The sequence below is a fragment of the Lagenorhynchus albirostris genome, chromosome 2 (genome assembly GCF_949774975.1).
Source record: "Lagenorhynchus albirostris chromosome 2, mLagAlb1.1, whole genome shotgun sequence".
Lineage (NCBI taxonomy): Eukaryota > Metazoa > Chordata > Mammalia > Artiodactyla > Delphinidae > Lagenorhynchus > Lagenorhynchus albirostris.
In genome coordinates, this window is record NC_083096.1 from 22,783,281 (window position 1) to 22,803,497 (window position 20,217).

The window sequence follows — 20,217 nt, forward strand, 5'->3', positions numbered from 1 at the left end:
CCAAAGGCTTATTTGGTATCATCATTCTTACATCACCATCAAATAATGTCATTACATTAAAAATTTCTGCCATGCTGTTCAGTGTACTAGAACTATAAAACAAAACTGGCAAAGCACCTATCTTTCAGAAATTTACTATCTCAGCAGTGGAATTTTTTCAACACTGAAATTTAATTTCTCTCTAGTCAATAGATATCCACAATCCTTTATGAATTCTGCATAGCTAAGCCTTTCAAAAGGGGATTTTCCTGCTGGAGAAGTGATAAGTCTTTGGGAGTATTTTTTCCTTTAATTATTTGACATTAGAGTATGTCCACTACATTAGTCAGTGTTCTCCAGAGAAACAGAGTCAATAGGAGATGTGTGTGTGTGTGTGTGTGTATACAGAGAGAGAGAGAGACACACACTTATTATAAAGAATCGGCTCACACCTCATGCAATTATGAAGGCTGACAAGTCACAAGATCTGCAGGGCAAGTGGGCAAGTTGGAGACCCAGGAAAGCTGATTGCGTAGTTCTAGTCTGAAGGTCAGCAGGCTCAAGACTCAGAAAGAGCCAATGTTTCAGTTTGAGTTTGAAGGCAGGAAAAAGCTGATGTTCCAGTTTGAAAGCAGTCAGGTAGAAGGAATTCTCCCTTACTGGGAGGAGGGTTGGGCTTTTTGCTCTATCCAGGCCTTCAACTGATTGGACGGAGCCCACCCACATTAGGGAGGGCAATCTGCTTTGCTCAGTCTACTGGTTCAAATGTTAATCTCATCCAGAAACACCCAGAATAACGTTAGACCAAATATTTGGGCACCTCGTGACCCAGTCAAGTTGACATATAAAATTAACCATCTGGGAGGGAGACGCAAGAGGGAGGAGATATGGGGCTATATGTTTATGTATAGCTGATTCACTTTGTTATACAGCAGAAACTAACACACCATTGTAAAGCAATTATACTCCAATAAAGATGTTTAAAAAATGGGGCTTCCCTGGTGGCACAGTGGTTAAGAATCCGCCTGCCAATGCACGGGACACAGGTTTGAGCCCTGGTCTGAGAGGATCCCACATTCCGAGGAGCAACTAAGCCCATGTGCCACAACTACTAAGCCTGCACTCTAGAGCCTGTGAGCCACAACTACTGAGCCCACATGCCACAACTACTGAAGCCCACGTGCCTAAGAGCCCATGCTCTGCAACAAGAGAAGCCACCGCAATGAGAAGCCTGCACACCACAATGAAGAGTAGCCCCTGCTCGCCGCAACCAGAGAAAAGCCCACACGCAGCAAAAAAGACCCAACACAGCAAAAAATAAAATAAATAAAAAAGTTTTTAAAAGATGTTAAAAAAATAAATAAAAAGTAAAACTAAGGGGCTTCCCTGGTGGTGCAGTGGTTGAGAGTCCGCCTGCCGATGCGGGGGACGCGGGTTCGTGCCCCGGTCCGGGAGGATCCCAAATGCCGTGGAGCGGCTGGGCCCGTGAGCCATGGCCGCTGAGCCTGCGCGTCCGAAGCCTGTGCTGCACAACGGGAGAGGCCACAACAGTGAGAGGCCCGCATACCGCAAAAAAAAAAAAAAAAAAAAAAAAATTAACCATCATGTCCACTAACAGGAGTTATCTTTAGTAAAGAAATAACTTTAACTATTTAATTTTACTTTGCACCTGAAGAGGAAATGTTATGTGGTGAATAGAGAGACTGAGAAAAAATTAGATATTTCTTACTCCCCAGAGGTTTCACTGTATGAACTCAGGAAACTCATCTGACTGCTCTGTGTATCTGCTTCTGAATAGCTGAAGAACTACACTACAGCTGTTGTTAGAATTTATCTTTGTACCGCAGGGTGTGGTCAAACTTCAAGTGGCGAAATCCTTTGAGATTTTTTGAATGAAAGGTGTTGTACCTTATTAATTAAAATGTCAGGAGTCATTGGGCAACTGAATTAGGATTCTAGGTTAAATAAATTAACTAAATTTATTTTAATAACTCAGCTGTCTGCCTAACTCATCTACCTAAGAACACATTTTTTAAAAGTAAAAAATAAAATAAGCCCAAAAGTCTCTACACAGCTAACATCTGTGAATTTATCTCATAAAATCCTAGACTCCTTTTTTTATCCATTAATTAATTTATTCATTCATTTAACAGATATTTACTGAGAATCTACTAGATGCCAGGCACTGATCTAGGCACTGAGAACAAGAAGAGGATAAGATAGACAATTCTTCATCCCAGAGAACTTAGATTCTAGTGGGACCATAGAGGCAGAGAAAAATACATTTAATTACATGAAAATGGAAATGCTTCTAAAGGACAAAAGATGTCACCAGCAAAATGACAATGCTAGGAGAAGATACTTGCAATGCACATAACCAAAAAGGATTAGTATCTGGAATATATAGAACCACTTCCTAATCAAAAAGAAAAAGACAGACAACCCAATAGAAGAATGAGCAAATGATATAGGAAAAGAAAGCCAAATAGTCAATAAACATGAAGAGATTTTCAGCATGATTTATAACAACAGAACCCTAGACTCTTTTTGTTTTAAAAAGGATTCTAAGGGAATTCCCTGGCGGTCCAGTGGTTAGGGCTCGGCACTTTCACTGCCGTGGGCCTGGGTTCAATCCCTGGTCGGGGAATTAAGATCCAGCGAGCCAAGTGGCGTGACCAAAACTTAAAAAAAATAAAAATAAAAAGGATTCTAAGAAGGGTGGTGGTCTGCTACAGAAAATTAGTAAATTAATATGAAGTAAATTCTATGAAATGGGGAGGCAAGAATGAAGAGCGAAATGGGGGCTGCAAGAGTCTGGTGTGGGAACAAGAATGAGAAGTAATAGTTGCTGGCCAGAGTGATATAAAAGACAAAACTAATGCCAGGGAAGATTTGGAGAAGATTTTGTGATGGGTCAAACAGCGTGACACACCACTATAGACCCTGGAGATCTTCCTATATCACAGCAGAGTGAAAGCCTTGAAGGAAAGACTCAGTTATGTGGAGTGTACCCTAGTTAAGATGACAAGGTGGCATGATACGCATTTTAGAAAAGATCTACACAAAAGGTAGAATTTTGAAAACTCATGAGAATATAGGTTAAACTCTGGCAATAAAGAAAACTCAGCTCTCCAGAACAGCATGTTTTCCGAAAGCTCCAGATGTGAAAGTCTTAGCTGTTTAGGCTCTCCCCACAAATAACTTTTGTCTTCTAACATATTTCAAATAGAGGGTAAGACAGACTGCTTTGAGTACAAATAAACAACTTTCTCCTTGTTACTATCATGTGATGGTGATTTCAACACATAACTTCTCTTTTAATTACCCAGTGCCTTGAAAGACAATCTGTGCCACTCTGGGTAAGAAGATAAGGTTGGAAATGACACAAAAATTCTCTCATTTTCCATACATTAGTAGAGGGCTTTCTTCTGAATATTTGCTAAAAGTCTACAACCCAGGTATCTGGGCTAAAGGATTCATAAAGGATATGAAATGCATATTTCTCCTGTAATCACTGTTGAAATCCTCTGGACCTTGGAAGAAGGAGAGGAGTAATGCGTATTATGTGCTGCTATTAGGAGATGCAAACAACCCATATACAGTCTTCAGGTATTAGTGTTAAATTAGAGCAGTGTCTCCCAAAGTGTGTTCCATGAAGCGCTAGGTTCTTACAATGCACTATTATAAAAGAATTCCATTTTCAAATAACTTTGGGAACACTCACATACCGTATGCTGGCCCCTAGAGATTCACAAAGTTCATTAACATGATAAAAGCCCTGAGAAATTCTGTTATCTTTGTTTAATCCAATATTTCACAAACATATTTGACTATGGAACTTCTTTTCTAGATACACCTATTAGTTTGCCCTAGGATTAGTATTTTAAAAAGGTGAGGCTGAAGTATGGTTAACTATGGGTTCCCCCCCCCAGTTTTATTAAGATATAATTGACCTACAGCACTGTATAAGCTTAAGGTGTACAGGATGATTTATCTCACATATATTGTGAAACAATTACCACAATAAGTTTAGTTAACATGCATCAACTCATAGAGGTACCAAAAAAAAGTTTTTCCCTTGTAATGAGAACTCTTAATTAGGATCTACTCTCTTAACAACTTTCAAATATACCACACAGCAGTGTTAACTACAGCTATCATCATGTTGTACATTACATCCCTAATGCTCATTTACCTTATAAGTAGAAATTTGTACAGTTGACCACCTTCATCTAATTCTTCCACCCCACCCCTTGACCTCTGCTGACCACAAATCTGATCTCTTTTGCCGTGAGTACTTTTTTTGTTTTGTTTTTTAGATTCCACATGTAAGTGAGATCATACAGTATTTATCTTTCTCTGTCTGACTTATTTCACTTAGCATAATTCCCTCAAGATCCATCCATGTTGTTGCAAATGGCATGATTTCCTTCTCTTTCATGGCTGAATGATATTCCATTGTATGTATTCCACAACTTCTTTATCTGTTTATCCGCTGATGGACATTTAGGCTGTTCCCATGTCTTGGCTATTGTAAGTAATGCTGCTGTGAACATGGGGATGCAGTTACTCTTCAACATAGTGTTTCCGTTTCCTTCAGATATATTCCCAGGAGTGGAATTGCTGGATCATGTGGTACTTCTATTTTTAACTTTTTGAGGAACCTCCATACTGTTTTCCATGTTGGCTGTACCAATTTACAATCCCACCAAGAGTGCACAAAATGTCCCTTTTCCCCACATCCTCACCCGCATTTGTTTTCCCTTGTCTTTTTGATTATAGCCTTTCTAATAGGTGTGAGGTGATATCTCATTGTGGTTTTGATTTGCATTTCCCTTATGATTAGTGATGTTGAGCCCTTCTCATGTACCTGTTGGCCATTCATATATCTTCTTTGGAAAAATGTCTGTTCACATCCTTTGCCCATTTCTGAATTAGATTATTTGGGAATTTTTTTTTTTTTGCTATTGAGTTGTATGAGTTCTTTGATATTAACCTATGGGGATTCTAAATTAAAAAAACTAGAGGGGCTTCCCTAGTGGCGCAGTGGTTGAGAGTCCGCCTGCCGATGCAGGGGACACGGGTTCGTGCCCCGGTCCGGGAAGATCCCACATGCCGCGGAGTGGCTGGGCCCGTGAGCCATGGCCGCTGAGCCTGCGTGTCCAGAGCCTGTGTTCTGCAACGGGAGAGGCCACAGCAGTGAGAGGCCGGCATACCGCAAAAAAAAAAAAAAAAAAAAAAAAAAACAGAGATGCTGACCACAAAGGCAATTCCTCAGGGTATTATAGAGCTCAGTTCATTTTAATTCATAAAAACAAACACATTTTTTCCCTCCACACACTATCAAAATCCACTTTACCATATATATTTTTTCTAAATTGTTAGGACCTATGCTGGTGAGCTAAGTCTTCTTTCTGCCTCTTGGGGGATAAGGTAATAAGTGAACACAATGCCATTCCTTGTCCTCTTCATGCCCACATGCAGAGTCAATAAACACAAAGGAATTTACTGTGTCAAGATGAACCTCCATTACCTTCATAGTTCATACTGGAGATTTAGAGACCTGCAGTGTGAGTGAATTGTTCAATTCAATTTAACAACCGCTATTTCTTACCTCTTAAGTGCAGGAGAAGAGAAGGGAGAGAGAGGGGACTGGACAGAGAGATACCAAAATAAAAGAGTTAAGGGCCCACTCTCCTGACGCTCTAAAACCGTAATAAATGAAAAATCGTTCTTAAAACAGCTCAGACCAATAGATGCTATAATAGGCATTCTAACATACAAACACGAACTACATCCTATAGGCATATAGGGAAGAGAGAGAGAAAGGCAAAGAATTTGAGTTTTGAATGGCTATGCATTGTATCGGCTGGTTAGGTAAACACACACACACACACGCACATGCACATGATAGAAAGGCACAGAAGAAGAGAGCACAGGGTTCAGGAGTGCAAGAAGTCTGAGTTACTGCAAGAGCATGCGAGGTGGGGGAAGAGGGTGGAAACCGTAGAAGAGAATGGCTGGAGGGGTGGATAGGGCTTTTAACTCCAGGCTGAGATATCTAGACCTCAATTTTCAAGGAAGGGAGAGACCACAGCAGGTTTCAAACAGAAGAAACATGATCAGATCTATATTTCAGAAAAATAAATCTGGGGAGAGATCAGAGGCATAAGCAGTCACAAGAGCCACACTTTATTGAGTAGCTCTCCCTACTGATAGCTGATTCCACAACATCAAGACCTACTAGTAGGTCCTACATTAGGCTGTTGCCAAGGTCAAAGAGGCCTGCAGGCAGTGACAGTGAAACGAAGAGAACAGGTGGGAGACACTGAGGAAGCAGAATGGCTAGCTGGTTCCCTGCCTATTCACCATGACGTGGCATCCTCACAGAGAAGTCATAGAGAAACCACCATCTAGAAGAGAGATGATCATGGGGGAAGAAACAGGAAGACATTTGCTGAATCTTGAGCGTCTTCTTCCTGCCTCAAGATGGCTGTTGAGTGCTGAGCAGGGAAACTCAGGGACTCGTTTCTGTTGTGTCTTTATCTTCAATGCACTTCTTGCCAGATTCCTTTTCTTTGCCTTTCGTTTTACATATCTGGGCTCCGTGTGCAGCCTGTCAATGTCTGTGTTATGAATTCATAATGATATTCTGTTAGTATCTGCATGAATCTGGAAAATGCTTGTGTGTTTGCATCATATTGTGTTGACCAAAAAGTTCGTTTGTTTTTTTCTCTGTAAGATGGCTCTAGTAGCAGTTAGTTGTCTTCATTCAAGACAATTTTTGCATTTAAAAAAAAAATCAAAATTGGTGAATTTTTGTGTAGCCATTTTAATATTGAAGGTGGAAGGAAAAAAGCAACATTTTTGACTTATTATGCTGTATTATTTCAAGAACAAAAATGCAACCGAAACACAAAAAAAGATTTGTGCAGTGTACAGAGAAGGTGCTGTGACTGATTGAACGTGTCAAAAGCGGTTTGTGAAGTTTCGTGCTAGAGACTTCTGGCTGGACAATGCTCCACGGTCAGGTAGACCAGTTGAAGTTGATAGCGATCAAATTGAGAACAATCAATGTTATACCACATGGGAGATAGCCGACATACGTAAAATATCCAAATCAACCGTTGAAAATCATTTGCACGCACTTGGCTATGTTTATTGCTTTGATGTTTGGGTTCCACATAAGTTAAGAGGAAAAAAACCCTTCTTGACCATATTTCCGCATGCAATTCTCTACTAAAACATAATGAAAACGTTCCGTTTTTAAAACAAATTGTGATGGGGGATGAAAAGTGGATACTGTACAACAATGCGGAACGGAAGAGATAGTGGGGCAAGTGAAATGAACCACCACCAATCACACCAAAGGCCGGTCTTCAGCTAAAGAAAGTGATGTTGTATATATGCTGGGATTGGAAGGGAGTCCTCTATTATGAGCTCCTTCTGGAAAACCAATCGATTAATTCCAACAAGTACTGCTCCCAATTAGACCAACTGAAAGCAGCACTCGACAAAAAGCGTCCAGAATTAGTCAACAGAAAACATAATCTTCCATCAGGATAACGCAAGACCGCATGTTTTTTTGCTGACCACGAAAAAACTGTTACAGCTTGGCTGGGAAGTCCTGATTCATCCATTGTATTCACCAGACATTGCACCTTCGGATTTCCATTTATTTCAGTCTTTACAGAATTCACTTAATGGAAAAAATTTCAATTCCCTGGAATATTGAAAAGGCACCTGGAACAGTTCTTTGCTCAAAAAGATAAAAAGTTTTGGGAAGATGGAATTATGAAGTTGCCTGAAAAATGGCAGAAGTAGTGGAACAAAAGGGTGAATACGTTGTTCAATAAAGTTGTTGGTGAAATGAAAAATATGTCTTTTATTTTTACTTAAAAACTGAAGGAGGGACTTCCCTGGTGGCGCAGTGGTTAAGAATCTGCCTGCCAATGCAGGGGACACGGGTTCAAGCCTTGGTCCAGGAAGATCCCACATGCCGCAGAGCAACTAAGCCCGTGCACCACAACTACTGAGCCCGTGCTCCGCAACAAGAGAAGCCACTGCAATGAGAAGCCCGCGCACTGCAACGAAGAGTAGCCCTCGCTAGCCACAACTAGAGAAATCCCGCACGCAGCAACGAGAATGCAACGCAGCCAAAAATAAATAAATAAATATACAAAAAACGAAGGAAACTTTTGGCCAACCGAATACATCTGCGTAAATAGAAAACCCCAATGAAAAGGGCTGGATGCCTAGCATATTCATGCAATACAGATATACATAAAGACGTTAGGCCTGAACCTGTTACCCTGAGTTACATTCCTTTGTGTGATTGTTGTAATGTTGGATATATACCTTGTCTGTGCATTGAAATTGCTGTTTGCTGTCCATGAGGCAAGAGGTGCTATAATTTTGACACTATCTAGGACTTATTTTAGGGTAAAAGTGGCTTCCTGGAAATACCACTACCTTTTCTTTGAAATCAAATCAATGTCCAAATCCTTCACACCTCTCCCAGCCCCTCTTCCCCTGATGCTAACACCTTGTTTCAGCTGTCATGGTCTCTGGCCTGGGTGGGCTCTCGGCCACCATCCTCAGTCCCTCCACCCACACTCCAGAGTGATCTCCCTGAAACCAAATTTAATGATGTCACTCCCTGTTCAAAACTCTTCAGTGGCACCCTGGGGCTTCTAGGCAAAAGTTCAAGCACCCACTGGCCTCTGCCTAATGCTGCATCATGCTCTCATCTAACCTTCCCCACTGGACTCTATGCTTCAGCCATGCTGGCTACTTATGTTTCTCTATATTTACCTTATTATTCACACCTACACGTTTTTGTTCAATTGCCTCTTTCAAGCTTCTCCTATGCCTACCTTTCCTCAACATTCCCTGCCTTTTCTGGTGGGATGGAAAAGGTGCCCTTCCCTGGTGCCCTACTGGACCCTATGACAATTCTAACAGCGCCAAGGACTCTTGTTGCCCTATCAACTCCTTGTCTTCCCTGACACACTGTAGTCTCCCTAAGAACAGGGCTGCATCTTATTTGTTTTTGTACTTGTAGCTTCAAGCACAGTGTCTGAAAGATAGTTGGTGCTCAACAAATATTTGAGGAAGGAATGTTTTTGTTTTAACACCTTTATTGGAGTATAATTGCTTTACAATGGTGTGTTAGTTTCTGCTTTATAACAAAGTGAATCAGCCATACATATACATACATCCCCATATCTCCTCCATCCTGCGTCTCCCTCCCTCCCACACTCCCTATCCCACCCCTCCAGGCGGTCACAAAGCACTGAGCTGATCTCGCTGTGCTAGGTTGCTTCCCACTAGCTAGCTATTTTATGTTTGGTAGTGCATATATGTCCATGCCACTCTCTCACTTTGTCCCAGCTTGTCCCCGTATCCTCAAGCCCATTCTCAGGTAGGTATGCGTCTTTATTCCTGTCTCGCCCCTAGGTTCTTCATGACCATTTATTTTGTTTGTTTTTTAGATTCCATATGTAAGTTTTAGCATACAGTATTTGTTTTTCTCTTTCTGACTTACTTCACTCAGACAGACTCTAGGTCCATCCACTTCACTACAAATAACTCAGTTTCGTTTCTTTTTATGGCTGAGTAATATTCCATTGTATATATGTACCACATCTTCTTTATCCATTCATCTCTTGATGGACACTTAGGTTGCTTCCATGTCCTGGCTATTGTAAATACGGCTGCAATGAACATTGTGGTACATGACTGTTTTTGAATTATGGTTTTCTCAGGGTATATGCCCAGTAGTGGGATTGCTGGGTCATATGGTAGTTCTATTTTTAGTTTTTTAAGGAACCTCCATACTGTTCTCCATAGTGGCTGTATCAATTTACATTCCCACCAACAGTGCAAGAGGGTTCCCTTTTCTCCACACCCTCTCCAGCATTTATTGTTTGTAGATTTTTCGATGATGGCCATTCTGACCAGTGTGAGATGATATCACATTGTAGTTTTGATTTGCATTTCTCTAATGATTAATGATGTTGAGCATTCTTTCATGTGTTTGTTGGCAATCTGTGTATCTTCTTTGGATAAATGTCTATTTAGGTCTTCTGCCCATTTCTGAATTGGGTTGTTTGTTTTTTTGATATTGAGCTGCATAAGCTGCTTGTAAATTTTGGAGATTAATCCTTTGTCAGTTGCTTCATTTGCAAATATTTTCTCCCATTCTGAGGGTTGTCTTTTAGTCTTGTTTATGGTTTCCTTTGCTGTGCAAAAGCTTTTAAGTTTCATTAGGTCCCATTTGTTTATTTTTGTTTTTATTTCCATTTCTCTAGGAGGTGGGTCAAAAAGGATCTTGCTGTGATTTATGTCAGAGTGTTCTGCCTATGTTTTCCTCTAAGAGTTTGAAAGTGTCTGGCCTTACATTTAGGTCTGTAACCCATTTTGAGTTTATTTTTGTGTATGGTGTTAGGGAATGTTCTAATTTCATTCTTTTACATGTAGCTGTCCAGTTTTCCCAGCACCACTTATTGAAGAGGCTGTCTTTTCTCCACTGTATATTCTTGCTTCCTTTATCAAAGATAAGGTGACCATATGTGCGTGGGTTTATCTCTGGGCTTTCTATCCTGTTCCATTGATCTATATTTCTGTTTTTGTGCCAGTACCATACTGTCTTGATTACTGTAGCTTTGTAGTATAGTCTGAAGTCAGGGAGCCTGATTCCTCCAGTTCTGTTTTTCTTTCGCAAGATTCCTTTGGCTACTCGGGGTCTTTTGTGTTTCTATACAAATTGTGAAATTTTTTGTTCTAGTTCTGTGAAAAATGCCAGTGGTAGTTTGATAGGGATTGCATTGAATCTGTAGATTGCTTTGGGTAGTAGAATCATTTTCACAGTGCTGATTCTTCCAATCCAAGAACATGGTATATCTCTCCATCTGTTTGTATCATCTTTAATTTCTTGAGGAAGGAATGTTTATTAATTTTTATTACCTTCTTTGGAAACTTTATTTTTAGGAATTTCAAATTTTTACATTGGGGTAGGCATAATATCCCATTTGTTTCTTTGTTTTGTTTTGTTTTGTTTTTGCAGTATGCGGGCCTCTCACTGTTGTGGCCTCTCCCGTTGTGGAGCACAGGCTCCGGATGCGCAGGCCCAGCGGCCATGGCTCACGGGCCCAGCCACTCCGCAGCATGTGGGATCTTCCCAGACCAGGGCACGAACCTATGTCCCCTGCATCGGCAGGCAGACTCTCAACCACTGCACCACCAGGGAAGCCCTCCCATTTGTTTTAATACAGAAGATTTTAACCTTTTTCTCCCAACACTATTTCCAGCCTGTAAAGACTCTGATGTTTATATTCCAAGTGGGAGTGAGAGAGCAATCAGGAAGCAAGAGGCGAACACCTGGTTAAGTAGAGCCACATCCAGTGAAGAGGGTGATTTGGCTACAGTAAGACTATTGCAATTTGGAGGAAACAATGGGTCTCTTTAAGACTGTGAAGTCAGCTGCAATTTTATTTATATTCACATCTAATCTCAAATTATAAAATGTTTATCATGGGGGTGGGGTTTAAAACAGCAGAATAATCTTTAGTCCTGGAGATTGTTTGCCTAAAATCTATAGGCAAACAAATGTTCTTTGAATGTAGTCAAATTTATCAGTTTTTCCTTTTTCGTTAAATGCTTTTTGTGTCTTAAGAAGTCTTTTCCAACTCCAAGTTCTAAAAGATTCACCTGCATTTTCTAATTAGAGTTTTTATGTGTTTTTTTGTACGTAGGATTTTAATCCAGTTAATGTTAATTTTTACTTATAGTCTGAGGTAGGGATTCGACTTCATCCTTTTTCATATGGATAATAATTTTATCCAACTCCATTTATTGAGTAGTCTCTCCTTTCCCCACTAGTCTTAAATGCCACCTCTGACACAGAAAAATTTCATACCATCTCATTCTATTCCGTTGGTCAATTTTTCTATCCCTGGGCTAGCACTATACTGCTTTCATTACTATAGCTTCACAATAGTTTTTGCTATCTACAGCATAAGTTTCTCCTTGCTGATCTTCTTTCACAAGTATCCTATCTGCTCTTCACTGTAACAAAAAAACTCCATAGCAACTCAAATGCCAATCAAAAGGAGAATAGATGGAAAAGCTCTATTTTATTCCCACAGTGGAATGTGATTCAGCAGTTACAACAAATGAACTACAGCTTCATGTAACAATATGGTTGAATCTCAGCAATATATGAAGTGAAAAAAGTAAATTCCAAAAAATTACATTTATTATGACCCTTTTTATATAGCCAGAAAAGACCAGAATAAAAATGTACTTTGTAGGAATACATAGAGATGAAATAAAATGATATGAAAAGACAAGCAAATAAATGAGAACACAGGATTCAGGATGACAGGTTCCTTGAGGTACAGGAAACCATGTGTCTCTTGGGGGTGGGTTTATGGGTACGTGTTACATGAATAAACATAACTAAATAAAAGAGAGACTTGCTTGAATAATGAGGATATGTTTAATCCAATTCTGAGCTTTAAAAGATGAAATGAAATAAAAGATATAGGAGCTTCCCTGGTGGTGCAGTGGTTAAGAATCTACCTGCCAATGCAGGGGACACAGGTTCGAGCCCTGGTCCGGGAAGATCCCACATGCCGTGGAGCAACTAAGCCCGTGCACCACAACTACTGGGCCTGCGCTCTAGAGCCCAGGAGCCACAACTACTGAGCCCATGTGCCACAACTCCTGAGCCCACGTGCTGCAACTACTGAAGCCCAAGCTCCTAGAGCCCGTGCTCCGCAACAAGAGAAGCCACTGGAAGGAGAAGCCCGTGCACCGCAACGAAGAGTAGCCCTGCTCGCCGCAACTAGAGAAAGCCCGCGCACAGCAACGAAGACCCAAAGCAGCCAAAAATAAATAAATAAGTTGAATAAATAAAAGATATAGAAATGGGCTTTGAGAAGGTATGTTGAGTTCTAAATGTTCCAAGGCCAAAGATTTTTGTTACTGCACTTCAATGTAATCTAAATAGCTACTCAGGGGCTTCCCTGGTGGCGCAGTGGTTAAGAATCCGCCTGCCAGGTGGGCCCTGGGCCCGGGCGGCCATGGCAGTGGCTACGGTGGCGGCGTTACTGGCCGCACTGGGTGGGGCCCTGTGGCTGGCGGCCCGGAGGTTCGTGGGGCCCAGCGTCAAGCGGCTGCACCGAGGCGGGGACTCCGGCCTCATGCACGGGAAGACAGTGCTGATCACGGGTGCGAACAGCGGCCTGGGCCGCGCCACAGCCGCCGAGCTGCTGCGCTTGGGGGCGCGAGTGATCATGGGCTGCCGGGACCGCACACGCGCCGAGGAGGCGGCGGTTCAGCTCCGCCGCGAGATATGCCAGGCTGGGGGCCCCGAATTGGGGCCTGACTCCAGCGGGGCCGGCGAGCTCGTCGTCAAGGAGTTGGACCTCGCCTCGCTGCGCTCCGTGCGCTCCTTCTGTCAGGAGGTGCTCCAGCAACTACTAAACACTCAGCTTTGCAAAGGAAGAGCCTAGACTGGATGTTTTGATCAACAATGCAGGCATCTTCCAGTGCCCGTATATGAAAACTGAAGATGGGTTTGAGATGCAGTTTGGAGTGAACCATCTGGGGCACTTTCTACTCACCAATCTTCTCCTTGGACTCCTTAAAAGTTCAGCTCCCAGCAGGATTGTGGTAGTTACCTCCAAACTTTATAAATACGGAGACATCAACTTTGAAGACTTGAACAGTGAACAAAACTATAATAAAAGCTTCTGTTATAGTCGGAGCAAACTGGCTAACATCCTTTTTACCAGAGAACTAGCCCGCCGCTTAGAAGGCACAAATGTCACTGTCAATGTGTTACACCCTGGCATGGTGCGGACCAACCTGGGGAGGCACATACACATCCCACTGTTAGTCAAACCACTTTTCAATTTGGTGACATGGGCTTTTTTCAAAACTCCGCTAGAAGGTGCCCAGACTTCGATTTATTTAGCCTCTTCCCCTGAGGTAGAAGGTGTGTCAGGAAAGTACTTTGGGGACTGTAAAGAGGAAGAACTATTGCCCAAAGCTATGGATGAATCTGTTGCAGGAAAACTCTGGGATGTCAGTGAAGTAATGGTTGGCATATTAAAATAGGAACAAGGAGTGGAAGAGAGCTGTTTGTAAGACTGGATGTCAGCTCTGTCGTTTTAGGTTTTTTTTTTTTTTTTTTTTTTGACTACTCCATGTGGCTTGCGGGATCTTAATTCCCCAACCAGGGATCTAACCGGGGCTCCCAGCAGTGGAAGCGTGGAGTCCTAACCACTGGACCGCCAGGGAATTCCCTGGATGTCAGCTCTATCTTTGATCAGGAATGGTGTGGCTTGGGCACTTGCTACTGGAAGATGCAATTTTGGTTTTACCATAGTACTGCTAAGAGGTACATAGAGATATTTTGAAGTTACTAAAAAGTTATTTTTTGGAGAACATAAAATTTCAGAAAAGATGTTTTAAATATATATAATAAGCATATCAATGATTATTATGAGTGATATGGTTATAATATATTTTAAAATTATAATTGAACAAGCATGGATTACAAATATTAAAGAATTCAGGGACTTGAAATAGATACGTTGAGAAGTTTTTCAAATATCTTTGAGTTTTATGGTATGTTTAAAGTGTTAAGTGTTTTAATGATAATACTGGCTTTTGTGGGGAAATAATATGCATGGTGTGAAATGCACAATTCTTACTTGGAATAAATTTACTGATGCAAAAAAAAAAAAAAAAAAAGAATCCGCCTGCCAATGCAGGGGACGCGGGTTCGAGCCCTGGTCCGGGAAGATCCCACATGCCACGGAGCAACTAAGCCCGTGCGCCACAACTACTGAGCCTGCACTCTAGAGCCCATGAGCCACAACTACTGAGCCTGTGTGCCACAGCTACTGAAGCCCACACTCCTAGAGCCCGTGCTCCGCAACAAGAGAAGCCACCGCAGTGAGAAGCCGGCACACTGCAATGAAGAGTAGCCCCCGCTCACCGCAACTAGAGAAAGCCCGTGCACAGCAACAAAGACCCAACACAGCCATAAATTAATTAATTAATTAAAATTTATTTTTTTAAAAAAAAAGAGCTACTCAGAAACTGCCTGACAAAAATATTGTAAAGACTAGCAGATGAGTGTCATAAAAAATTACACTGCTATTTATTCCACACTCTTTTATTTAATCTGTATGGATTGTGTACTCCAGTGGGTAATAAAGGGTTTCCTTCCCAGCATCCTTCCCTTCTTCAAAAACCCCAAACTTGTCTTCAGCATCCCCACTGTGGAGCTGTGGGAGTTTGGGAGGAGTTGGACACCCCCTCATTCCCGGCCAGGCTCTGACTAACCAGGGTGATCCCACCCCCTTACCTCAGTTATCCCTTACGGGTTGAGGGATGAGTACCTGATGTAAACTGGCCTCGCCAGAATGAAGTTAAAGACTTCCATTTGCTGTTTAGGGAAATGCATTCTCCCCCCCTAGACTTGAACTGAGAAGTCTGTAGCCCAACCTGTTGCTACTGGCTGTACTGAGAACAGAGATGACACCTCAGAAACCAGAGCTGAGGGAATCCCAGGACACAGAGCCTGAGCCCTGATAGAACCACCCATGAAGCCTGAATGTATTTCCTCAGGAATCTGCAGTTTCATGAGCAAGAAAGTCCTTCTACTTTGTAAGCCAACCTGAACTGGGGTTTTGAGTCCTTGTGACAGGAAAACCTCGTAACATCAATATGCTCAGTCTAGGACGCCTCTCACTCGGCACGTCAGAGGGATATAGAAAATGAAACAGAACAAGTAAGCTGAGGTCCCTGGTACATTATAAAATCCGAGGGAAAATGTGATGAATATGATAAAAGTATAAAAACGCAGTGCTGTGTGCCTGATGGGGGATCGAGAGGGGCTCTGGGAGGAGCGGCGTTTGAGGCGCACTCTGGAGAAGGAGGCGGCGCAGGCAACCTCTGCGACGGATGGGGGCGAGGCCCAGGGAGGCTCCGAAGAGTAGAATGGCAGAACCAAAGACGCAGGCGCAAGCAGAGGACTTTGATTTTACTCACGCTTTCATACCAGGCACTAATATGGATTATCTCTTTTAAGTCTCACTAGGTAGATGCTATTGTTACTGATTTCTTTTTTTCTGCAGAAATCCTGGGGCACAAAGAAGTGTTTTGTTTTGTTTAATATTTATTTATTTGGCTGCATCCGGTCTTAGGTGTGGCACGCGGGATCTTCCATGCGGCATGCGGGATCTTTTGTTGCAGCATGCAGGCTCTTCGTTGCGGCACGCGGTCTTCTCTCTAGTTGTGACACGTGAGCTCAGTAGTTGCAGCACGCGGGCTTAGTTGTCCGGAGGCATGTGGGATCTTAGTTCCCCGACTAGGGATCGAACCCGCGTCCCCTTCATTGGAAGGCGGATTCTTAACCACTGGACCACCAGGGAAGTCCCCCCACAAAGGGAAGTCCCCCCACAAAGAGTTTAAACAACTCTCCACCTCTCTAGTTAACGCAGAAGACAAGCAGTCTGATTCCCATGCCAAACCATTAGCCTATACTGCCACAAGTTCAATAAGCAATTAACTCGTCTCCACACATGGTCAGTGTTGAATGACTTCACTAGGTACCCGGTGGCAGGGTTATGAAGTCCAAGTAATGGACTTCCTCAAGAAGTCCCAGTTGGGGAATTCGCTGGTAGTCCAGTGGTTAGGACTCTCCGCTTCCACTGCTGGGGGCCCGGGTTCAATCCCTGGTCGGGGAACTAAGATCCTGTAAGCCACGTGGCGCAGCCAAAAAAAAAAGAATTCTCAGATGGATTTGTCAAGGCAGAAAGATAAATAGGAAAATGTCACCCACATGTAATAAATAAATACAGGTCGCTATGAATAGTCCTTATACTATGCCTTTCTTTGACAACTCAGAGCCCTTTGGGCACACCCCACCTTACCATCATTTATTCTGATAACAGCCCATGGAAGGTTACTGGAGACGTTTGTCCTTTCTTTGCGAGGCCCCAGGCCCTCAGCCCCTCTGATCATATGTGGACTTCTCTACCAGGTGTTTCCTAACCAGGCGGTCCTCCTGCAGATTTCTTCCCTCAACTTTCCCAGGCTGCTTCTGAATCATACAGGAAAGCTCTTTGCCTAGCAGCCTCCTGGGCTGGTACTGGCAGGAGCGCCTCTCTCTGAGCAGAATCTTGGCTCCATCATGAGACGAAAGACGGGTAGAAAGAGAATGCTCTTCCATTACGTACTCAGCCCTCTCTTGGTTAATAGAGCAAAATAAGGTAATCTTAAATTTTCACACGAAGAAACTGAGTTGCAAAGGACGGAGAAAAATGGCTATTTATACAAATATTAAGCACTCTCAAGGCGGACAATAAAGCGTCCCTCCCCACCCCAATTTTCTGCCTCTATAAATATATGTTTTTCCTATAGACCAGTGGTTCTCATACTTCAGCACCGTCAGGTCAGGTTGTTAAAACAGATTGCTGGGCCCCATCCCTAGGGTTTCCCATTCTGTAGGTCTGGGGTGAGGCCTGAGAATTTGCATTTCTAGTAAGTTCCCAGGCGATGCTGTGGCTGCCAGATTGTTGGGAACCACACTTAGAGGACACGTTACAGACTGTGGCTCTGTAACTGTGGCAAATCCTTTGATCCCTTTACCTTGGAGCAGTCTAAAAGAAGGCATAGTAAAATTAGAGTTCGGACTATATTATCTGTAAGGTTTCTTCCAGAATCAGATCCTATGATGAGGACAGTCATCAACTTACTGGGAGATTTGTGTACCAAAAGTAATAAGTCGGTTGTGTACACCTCAGGAAACATTTTCCCATAACAGTAATGTAGGGAGGAAGCATCATTAAGTTATCATTCATTTACATTAGACCATGAGAGAGATGCTTCTTTCACAGAAGCATATCCTGAATTGGGCTCAAAGGGCAGTTAAGAGACTGAGAATCCAGGCCTCCTCCACTGCTTATTTGTTTGTTTTCCTAAAGTCTGAGTCAGGAATCAAGGGCCACCCACATTGATGTCCTTGTGCAAGGGCAAATGTCAACAATGAGCCTTCGAGGCCAGAGGAAGTAGCCCTGAGATCTTGGTTACCTGATGGCAGATCCAGGTTCAGAACCAACACCTTCTAATTTAGGGTCTGGAGTGGAGTCTTTTTATGTGATTTTTGTTATTGTTGTTTTAATTAAATTGCAGACTTTCTTGGCACACGAGTCATAGCAGCCTGAGGACCTCTAATCTCATGCATTAATTTAACCAAAGTTGCCCCTTGCCAACCAGGAAATGGTTTGACCTGATCTTGCTGCTAAGAAAGGAATAACCATCTGGTGTGGGACATGACCCTGGCTCTTTGTACACTGGATTTTTTATTCCTGGAAATACAGGCCAGGAGTGGCTTTATGATCATACCAGGTATAAACCCTGTCTGGTCAAGCGTGACTGGGCTATTCTTTTTTTTTTTTTCCTTCTTTCTTTCTTTCCTGCTGGCAGGTGAGGACATTTGACTTCTCCCAACACATCTGAGGCATGCTCTGACAGTATCTTGTTTTGATTTACTGTTTAATTATAACTGTATCCACATCTGCCTGGGCCTGTAAAAGAAATGGAGCTCTTTTCTTTTCATCTATAATAGGCAGTCATAGTTACGCATTCAGAGAAAATATTTTTTTATGGTGAATGAATTATTAACCATAAACCGAAGTGGTACCAAGCTAAGTCAGCCTAAACAAGGATGCAGGAATAAAGCAAAGAAAAAAGAGAGAGGAAAGTTCTTATCAAGGAAAATGAGGGCTAGAGAAAACCTGCGTTGAGATGTTGATGCAACATTCTCTAGCTTGGGTCACAAACAGATTTTCAGTTGGTAAACAAGAGACCTCTTGAGATATTCTATGAGAGAGAGAGAGAGAGAGAGAGAGAGACACAGAGAGAGAGAGAGGATGCTTGCGGAAGAGCAGAACTCAGATATATATATATATATATATATATATATATATATATATATATATATACTCAGACCAAAAATGCCTTTGAACTGTAATAACACAAATATGGAGGTTCTAATCCAGGTACCTGCAGGCACAGTCCTGTCATCACTGAGAGTGATAACAACAAAGGGGATGATATCAGAAGTGAAGCATAGAACCAGCTCTAGAGTCCAACATCCCTGTGGGAGGGTGAAAAGGAGCATTCCAGTTTCAGTTTTGCTCAGGAAGCCAAGAGTTTGTTATGTTGAGATTTTCAACACATCCAGTCTTAAAGTTTGTGTTCCTTGAAAACCCCAAGCGCTGTTGGGAAGTCACCTCTTAGCCGCTATCAGAGGAGTAGCCCTGGACCCTCTTCCCAGCCTGAGAAAACCTGAGGGGTGCTATGAAATTTGGTACGAGGCTTTGAAAGAGTCCCAGGGATCATCATCATCATTTGAGCTCTTTTAAAGCCCCTTTCAGCTGAACATCTCAAAGTCCTGTGTAAACATTAATTATTCTCACAACACTGCTCGGAGGTAAACAGATATTAGAATTCAATTGCCTTTCACTGATGCTTCTACATCTGTAGACTTCAGGTTCCATTCCATTATTTACTTTAGCAAAAAGTAAGTATCCCCCTCCCCCATTTTTTAGGGTAAATGAACTTGCCAAAGTCTGTAAGCTGTACAAAGAAGTTCTGTATAGGGACCTCCCTGGTGGCGCAGTGGTTGAGAATTCACCTGCAAATGCAGTGGACACGGATTCGAGCCCTGTTCCGGGAAGATCCCACATGCCGCGGAGCAACTAAGCCTGTGCGCCACAACTACCGAGCCCGTGTGCTGCAGCTACCGAAGCCCGCACGCCTAGAGCCCATGCTCTGCAACAAGAGAAGCCACCGCAATGAGAAGCCCATGCACCGCAACGAAGAGTAGCCCCTGCTCGCCACAACTAGAGAAAGCTCCTGCGCAGCAAGGAAGACCCAACACAGCCAAAAAAAAAACAAAAGTTCTGTATAAAACACAGCCCCTGGGGCTTCCCTGGTGGCGCAGTGGTTGCGAGTCCGCCTGCCGATGCAGGGGACACGGGTTCGTGCCCCGGTCCGGGAAGATCCCACATGCCGCGGAGCGGCTGGGCCCGTGAGCCATGGCCGCTGAACCTGCGCGTCCGGAGCCTGTGCTCCGCAACGGGAGAGGCCACAGCAGTGAGAGGCCCGCGTACTGCAAAAAAAAAAAAAAAACAAACAAAAACAAAAAAA

General features: G+C 42.8%; 1 protein-coding gene across 3 annotated transcripts; it reads left to right on the forward strand.

The window, feature by feature from the left end:
• The first annotated feature begins 13,049 nt into the window (after nucleotides 1-13,049).
• Nucleotides 13,050-14,218, forward strand: LOC132515703 (retinol dehydrogenase 14-like). Of its 3 annotated transcripts, none has more exons than XM_060142058.1 (2): nucleotides 13,050-13,451; nucleotides 13,489-14,218. In XM_060142058.1, the coding sequence occupies exons 1-2, from the start codon at nucleotides 13,068-13,070 to the stop codon at nucleotides 14,104-14,106; spliced, it is 1,002 nt and encodes a 333-aa protein (XP_059998041.1). In that variant the 5' UTR covers nucleotides 13,050-13,067; the 3' UTR covers nucleotides 14,107-14,218. The 3 variants fall into 3 exon arrangements, with proteins under 3 accessions (XP_059998041.1, XP_059998042.1, XP_059998043.1); XM_060142059.1 differs by having other exon boundaries at nucleotides 13,050-13,430; XM_060142060.1 differs by having other exon boundaries at nucleotides 13,050-13,430; nucleotides 13,461-13,633.
• The last annotated feature ends 5,999 nt before the right edge of the window (nucleotides 14,219-20,217 follow it).